We start from the raw sequence: 8,026 nt of genomic DNA on the forward strand, positions 1-8,026 counted from the left end.
CCAGAAAAATATGTTTCTACTGGTGTCTTCGCCCAATACATTAGTGACCATTGCCCAGTTGTTTGTGTTAGAGATGTGAGAATACAAAAATCAAAACCTTGTGTCATCACAAAGAGGAACTTTAAAAACTTCAGTGAACAGGCTTTTATACATTATCTTTATTTTAGTGACCTTGATTGTATTTCAGCTATCCCTGAACCTGATTTAGCTTTGAGCCTCTTTTACATTCTCCCTTCAAAAAAATGAAGGGTTAAAGGTAGATCGATTGCTTGGTACACTCCGGAATTATCAGAAGTCATTCATAAAAGAGATGATGCTTGGGACAAGACCAGGAACACAGGCTTAAGCCCAGACTGGCAAGCATTTAAGCAACTGAGGAATCATTGTGTAAAACACATTTTTCCTTTTTTTGGTACTTTTTACCCTTTTTCTCGTGATATCCAATTGGTAGTTACAGTATTGTCCCATCGCTGCAACTCCCGTACAGACTCGGGAGAGGCGAAGGTCGAGGGCCATGCATCCTCCGAAACAAGACCCTGTCAAGCCGCATTGCTCGCTTAAGCTGGGAGCCAGCCGCACCAATGTGGAGGAAACATCGTCCAACTGGCGACCGAAGTCAGCATGCATACACCCAGCCCGTCACAAGCCCGATCGGCCAAACCCTTAACCCAGACAGCGCTGGGCCAATTGTGCGCTGCCTCATGGGTCTCCCGGTCGTGGCCGTCTGAACACAGCCTGAGATCAAACCCGGGTCTGTATATTATTCCTCAAGCACTGTGATGCAGTGCCTTAGACCACTGCGCCACTCGGGGGGGAGAAAGGCTAAATCTGATTATTACGTAACCGTTCTTTAAGATTGTACTGGGAACCAGGCTAAATTCTGTAAATCCCTTGCTGATTTAAAACATGTGCTTAATAAGGGCAAAATGAAATACATGTTGTTTTTAAATCAAAGTAAGAATGTTTCAGATGAACTACATGTTAACTCATTAGATGGTTCTCCAATCGAACGTGTTCCCGCATATAAATACTGAGGCATTTGGATTAACATGGATTTGAAGTTTAAAAAACATATAGATGAGCTGGTTAAGAAGCTAAATTTAAAGTTGTCTTGTTCTACAGAAACAGATTGTGTCTTTCTCTAAGCGGTAGGAAGCAGATTATTCAGTCAACCTTTTTAAATCGGTTCTTGATTATGGTGATATTATTTATCAAAGTACAGCTGCTACTACTCTTAACACCGGTAGATCTCTACATTATTCCCTTTTTGTTTACTTCATAAACTTCCATCTTATCGAACTTTGCTGTTGAAGTACAGACACCTGAGTTGCCTAACCTGTTCACAGGATTGGTTACCTCGAGGTTCCTAGGGTCTCCACCGAACTAGGTGAATCTGCTTTTAGTTTTAATGCACCGTATTGCTAGAACAAAATCCAAAATCTTCTTGACGTTCTGGTGCCGTTCGGGCAATTTAAAGTATTGATTGGGGATCTTTTGTGGAGGAATGTAACAGTTTTTCTGTGTGATTTGTGATGTTTTTTTTGTGTTTACCATACTTACCATATGTGTGTATATATATATATAGTGTTTAATGTGTATTTTATATTGTATTATTCAGGGCGCATTTGGAAAAGTGTAGTTCCTTCCTTTTATTATACTCTTTTATTTTACAAAATCTCTCTCGGACAGGATGACTTTTACCAATATATTCAGCTCTATTTACTCTCAGATTAGAAAATGCTAATTAGCATCAAAGTAGACACCATGCAAAACTACAAGTCTCTGCAAGCTCCTGCAGGTCATCTCTAGCTGACACCTTTGCTAACAGGTATTGTGTCCATTTAAAGAGATTTAGAAGCTGTATTCATTACTACATTTAGCTAACATTAGATAGTTAATCCAGAGATTATTATTTTGTCTCGATTGTGTGCACTCACTGCTGTAAATTGCTCTGGATAAGAGAGTCTGTTAAAATGACTCAAATGTAAACATACAGATTGTGTAAGAAAGAGTTACGTTCAACTTTTCAATGTTATTCAGGTAGTCTACGCAAATGAGTATGGAAGCTGATCAATATATACATGTGTTGACGTGATAGCTCAGTTGAAAGGAACACAGCTGGTTTTCCAAAACGAAGCAGGGTACATAGAGGTAGGCATCTGGATGCTAGACTCGTTCTCACTGAAGTGCATCARCCCTCATATACCAGTAGGAGTCACTGTTCAGGCAAGAATCGTTGGACTGTGGCTTCCCTTTTGATTTCAATATACCGCTTTATTTAGGTTGATGGCATGGCATTAAAACAATGATGTTGATTCAAATATACCATTTAACTATCAACATTGAAACAAGGTCGAATATGTCTAATGAAATTAAACAATTTCAACCACCCAATATATAGTGTATAGGATAACAAATGTTTTACAAATCTCCATTACATTTTTTAACGCTATTTCTAAATATAAAGTGATGATGATTAATAGATTGATGAAACAACCTGTTAGTCAGGTTAAGTCATTGTATTTAAATTGCCCAAATTTCAATGGTTGAAATTATATGAAAAAAGTACTAGTTGAGGACATATTCTAAAATTCAAATGTGTTTTCTATGTAGATTCCACGTCACAATATGTTGACAAATGACATTGAAACAATAGTTGATTCAACCAGTGTATGCCCACTGGGGTAACACTTTACTGATATAGCACCGACATCAAGTACAGCTGGTCCACAGGCTAATGGCTAGCATGCTAACCATGGCGCTATCCCATTGAGATATAGCCGCTCCACAGGCTAACAGCTACCATGCTTATTCATACTTATTCAGCCATTGGATGAACAACACTAAACAGAAGATAGATCTTCTATCTCCTCTATAAAAAAACGAATGTCTAACACCCCCGCATCAAGTCCATAGTTAGTTTTTCAGCGAAATGTGTATATATATAAAAAATACATTGCTTGGTTTAAAGTTTAAAGGGCAAAAACACTTGTTCATACAATCAGGATTTTGCTGGTGATAGCGTCCATCTTATCTCCCACAATCATCTTCTGTGGATTTTATATGACGGTTGGCAACCAACTTTAAGGTGCATTACCGCCACCAACTGGAATGGAGTGTGGACCAGAGACAGGAAAGGTATAAATCCTACCAACTCCCTCCATGGTTAGTGTTGGAGTGTACAGTACATCTCTACACCTGTGTGATTGTATCCTGGTATTATCACAGTGGGAGAGGAGAGGGCTTGTTGCTGGTGGGGATAGAAGGAGGCATAAATCCCACGACTCTGAGAGGTTTGGTCTGGCCTTGGGTTTAGTGCATTCCTATGGCGTCACAGTACAAAGTCATACTGTAGTATACACCGAGTGGACAAAACATTAAGAACACCTGCTGTTTCCATGACACAGACTGACCAGGTGAATCCAGGTGAAAGCTATGATCCCTTATTGATGTCATCTGTTAAATCCATCAGCGTAGATGAAGGGGAGGAGACAGGTCAACGCAGGATTTTTAAGCCAAGAAACAATTGAGACATGGATTGTGTATGTGTGCCATTCAAAGGGTGAATAGGCAAGACAAAAGATTTAAGTGCCTTTGAACAGGMTATGGTAGTATGTGCCAGGTGCATCTGTTTGTGTCATAGAACTGCAACGCTGCTGGGTTTTTTCATGCTCAATATTTTCCCATGTGTATCAAGAATGGTCCACCGACCAAAGGACATCCAGCCAACGTGACACAACTGTGGGAAGCATTGGAGTCAACATGGTCCAGCATCCCTGTGGAAAGCTTTCGATACCTTGTAGAGTCCATACCCCTACTAATTGAGGCTGTTCTGAAAAGGCAAAAGGTGGTGGGGGATGCAACTCAATATTAGTAAGGTGTTCTTAATGTTTTGTACACTCAGTGAACGTTCCTATGGTGTCACAGCACTGAGTACAGAGTCACACTGCAGTATACAATCCTGTTGTGTCACAGCACTGAGTACAGCGTCATACTGTAGTATAGTGTAATAGTTTATCCTCAGTTGATACCCTTAATTAAAGAACCTCACACTCAACCTGTCCTGACAGACAATATAGCATACAGTTGACCATGTAGAGTTGGTGTTCCTCATGACAACAGTCCTGATGGAACACAAGGCCAATGATTGAACAGGAGAGGGTAGTTTCCCCATGACAACAGTCCTGATGGAACACAAGCCAATGATTGGAACAGGAGGGTTAGTTTCCCCATGACAACAGTCCTGATGAGAACACAGGCCAATGATTGGAACAGGAGAGGTTAGTTTCCCCATGACAAACAGTCCTGATGGAACACAAGGCCAATGATTGGAACAGGAAGTAGTTTCCCCATGACAACAGTCCTGATGGAACACAAGGCCAATGATTGGAACAGGAGAGTTATTCCCCATGACAACAGTCCTGATGAACACAAGGCCAATGAATGAAACAGGAGAGGTAATGAAGCGGGGAAAAAAAAAGAGGGTGAAACAACACGAGGGTCTGTCTTTGGAACGCTTCGACAAGTCAGTCGTCATAGAGATTTGTGTGTGTACAGTTACAGTATGTGTCAATGTTTAGGTTATATGTTTTTTACATTTCACACCCCCTGATTTGGTCCTCTGTAAACAACAACTCCACATCCTTTCCTCTCTTCCCTCAGAAGGCGGGGTCTCACACTGTACAGTACTTCAGAAGGCGGGGTCTCACACTGTGCAGTTCTTCAGAAGGCGGAGTCTCACACTATACAGTACTTCAGAAGGCGGGGTCTCACACTGTACAGTACTTCAGAAGGCGGAGTCTCGCACCATCCGGTACATCTGTAGTGATGTCACCTCAACCTCCTGCGGTCTGGAGTTCAGAGCGTTCCCAGTAGGGCTGTATCCTGCCGAGCGGCCCATGGGGCTGAACCCTGTGGTGCGCCCCAGAGGGGTGAAAGCGGTGGAGCGCGTGATGGCGGGACGGCGCAGGAAGTGGTTGGACGTCACCAGGTCCCCGTAGCCCTGCGCGTGCGAGAAGGCGTATCCGGAGCGGCGGGAGCTGGTACGTCGCATCCTGACTCGTCGTGCTGGGAGAGGGGGCGTGGCCTTGGCCTGTCTCACCTTGAACATCACCTGGTAGGGAGGAGAGGAGAGGAGAGGAGAGGAGAGAGGAGAGGAGAGGAGGACAGCAGAGCAGAGTTTAAGATTAGAAAGTTTTGTACGTCAGTAATGATTGCCTTTTTTTATAGAAAGAACAGAGTAAAAATAATAAGGAATACAGGCAAACAAAAAGAACAATATAACCCTTAAAGGTCCCAGTCTTTCTGACTCCCATGGAAAATACCCTTTTGAGTGATTAAAATATCCCCCTAAAATTAGTTTTGGATAGAAATGCTAAATACCAGGAAGTTTGAAAAGACAGGACAAGTGGGCGGGGAGTTTACGTTCATGAGCTCGCCTTGACTGACAGCTCTTTGAAACGCCTACGTCAAGCAACTTGGATGCAGCGTTGCAGTAAAAACATAACAAATGTGGTGATAAACAAAAGCAACTCAAACAACATTGAAATTGCATCAAATGATGACAAATGTTTTATACATCTCCCGTTTGGCATGTCTCTTGTGATGCGAGTCACAGCAGCACTGACGGAGGTGTTGACATGGCAACTACATTAGAGTTTTGAACGACCCTTGTCCCCCTGTTGTTCCATGCCAGTAACTAGCTAACACCAGACACAGATGAAAGGGGAAACATATACAGTAAGTKTCTTTGCCATAGATTAATAGGGMCAACTTTTAATTATATTGGCTGACACCCTAAAGTCAAATGTTGGCACCAGTAGAGTAGCTATCTAGCTATGTAAACCACGCCTCTCTGCAAACACACCTTCTCCGATGTTGGTTACAAGGCGGTACTTATTTAAATGAGGTAAGAGAATATAATGTTACCATTGGTGTATTAAAATGAGAGAGTTAGGGTGTCCCGTGAATCCAAGTGTTTGACAGTAACTTTATGATCCATCTTTATCAGTTTAGAAGAAAACGTCATTTTTCCTACTTTGATCTGCTTTCATCTAAATATCGTCCAAATTTCATGAAAAACATGATTTTGACTATTCATGACCTTTAATAAATGTAGTAATCCCCAAAACCAGAGTGTGATTGGTCAGTGGTTCCTAGAAGAKAACATGTGGTTGGTCAGTGTTCCCACCTTGTCGTTGATGGTGGGGCGGAGCTGTATCAACAGGAAGCGGTAGGCGACCACAGGAAGTACACAGAGGATGGAGGTGAGCAGGATGGTCAGCCACACGTTGGGCTGGTTCAGGGAGTTCCTGGCTGTGCCTGGTGCAGGGGAGACACACACACACCTTCATCATGAATGTGAACCACACTGCTTACTCATATCTTTTTCCTTCAGCTCTATGGGATAGGAGCTAGGGGCTAGGAGCTAGGAGCTAGAGTTTGTCTCGGGTCAAGATAGTGTTTCATGACGAGTTGTGTAGTGTTGTGTACAATGACTTACATTTTTATTTCTGTCATTTTAAGTAAGAATTTGCTCTTAACTGACTTGCCTAGTTAAATAAAGGTTAAATGTAAAAAAAATTAAATGTCTAGGGTTGGAGTGTTGTGTAGGGTTGTGTTGTGTAGGGTTGTAAAGGGTAGTGTAGGGTTGTAAAGGGTAGTGTTGTGTAGGGTCGTAGTGTTGTGTAGGGTTGTAGGGTAGTGTATGGTTGTAAAGGTTAGTGTTGTGTAGGGTCGTAGTGTTGTGTAGGGTAATGTAGTGTTGTAGGGTTGTAGGGTAGTGTAGGGTCGTAGTGTAGTGTAGTGTAGTGTTGTGATGGCTCACCGATGAAGGGGAAGGACGCAGGGAAGTTGATATGTGATATGTGTAGGGTTGTAGGGTTGTAAAGGGTAGTGTTGTGTAGGATCGTAGTGTTGTGTAGTGTAGTGTAGTGTTGTAGGGTTGTAGTGTAGTGTAGGGTTGTAGGGTAGTGTAGGGTTGTAAAGGGTAGGACCGTTAAAAACATGTATATTAAATCACGTTGACTCTGTACCGGCACCCCCTGTATATATTGTTATTTTACTGCTCTTCTTTAATTACTTGTTACTTTTACTCTTTTCTTATCCAATTTTTTTTAACTGCAACTGTCGTTAAGGGCTCATAGAGTAAGCATTTCACTGTAAGGAAATACAACACCTGTGTATTCGGCGCATATGAACTAATACAATTTGTTGATTTTGACTAGGCATGAGTTCTGTTTGACCAGGTAAGAGAACACCAGCATTACCAGTGTTATCTATCTCTGTCCTTCTGGTGTCCAGGACGTGAATGACATGTGGAGTGATTCCAGCACCCAATCTGTACGTTCCAGGCCAGCTGATCAGTACTTCGCAAGAAGACAGCCCTTCTTTAAGTGTGCCCTCCACAGCGTCTACAGCTCTGTAGTGCTGTTTCTTCATCCCTACGCTGCATGTACGACACGGTTCCCGAGACGAAGAGCGGCATCGCTGACTACCAGTCCTTCGCCCTGCTGGCCCCAGACCTGTCTGGTCATCACTCTGTTCGTACAGGTACAGTTACAGTAACAACACAGTCGACTACTGGAAACATACATCAAGGTAGAATCTCTGAACTGTGAGTTCATCGGGATGGTTGAACTGCCTGTACCTGGCCTGACTGACAGCCAACGGTCTGTCCATATGCAGTGTTTGTCCGTCTGTTTGTCCGTCTCTGGGTTTATTCGTCAGTTATATATTATCATTTGTCTATTTTGCTGTACTTTGCAAAGGGACAGTCCTAACCCCCCCCCCCCCCCCTCTCTTCCCTGTAGCTGTGTCTGGACATGTCCCTACTGGACAGCGGTCAACCAGGTCTTTGTGTGGGGAGTCTGGCCATGTACTTTGTGTGTCACCTTCAGCAGTACGAGTAACGGCACACCGCCATACTCGATTCTAACCCTAATCGCCAGTCCTGTGAGGTGTATTCCTTCCCTCATCGAAGTGACCATCACAACCATACACTACACTCACAACCTTCACTTACACG

At 42.9% G+C, this 8,026-nt stretch overlaps 1 protein-coding gene across 1 annotated transcript in view; it reads right to left on the minus strand.

The window, feature by feature from the left end:
* Nucleotides 1–2,236: 2,236 nt before the first annotated feature.
* Nucleotides 2,237–8,026, minus strand: part of LOC112071812 (probable phospholipid-transporting ATPase IM) — a 23,755-nt gene continuing 17,965 nt past the window's right edge. The window contains exons 9-10 of the mRNA XM_070439525.1: nucleotides 6,191–6,321; nucleotides 2,237–5,113 (exon numbers count right to left, since the gene is read on the minus strand). Of these exons, the coding sequence (XP_070295626.1) occupies nucleotides 4,787–5,113; nucleotides 6,191–6,321 (458 nt within the window). The 3' untranslated portion in view covers nucleotides 2,237–4,786. The remainder of the gene's footprint in view (nucleotides 5,114–6,190; nucleotides 6,322–8,026) is intronic.

This window comes from Salvelinus sp. IW2-2015, unplaced genomic scaffold, assembly GCF_002910315.2.
Source record: "Salvelinus sp. IW2-2015 unplaced genomic scaffold, ASM291031v2 Un_scaffold1728, whole genome shotgun sequence".
NCBI lineage: Eukaryota > Metazoa > Chordata > Actinopteri > Salmoniformes > Salmonidae > Salvelinus > Salvelinus sp. IW2-2015.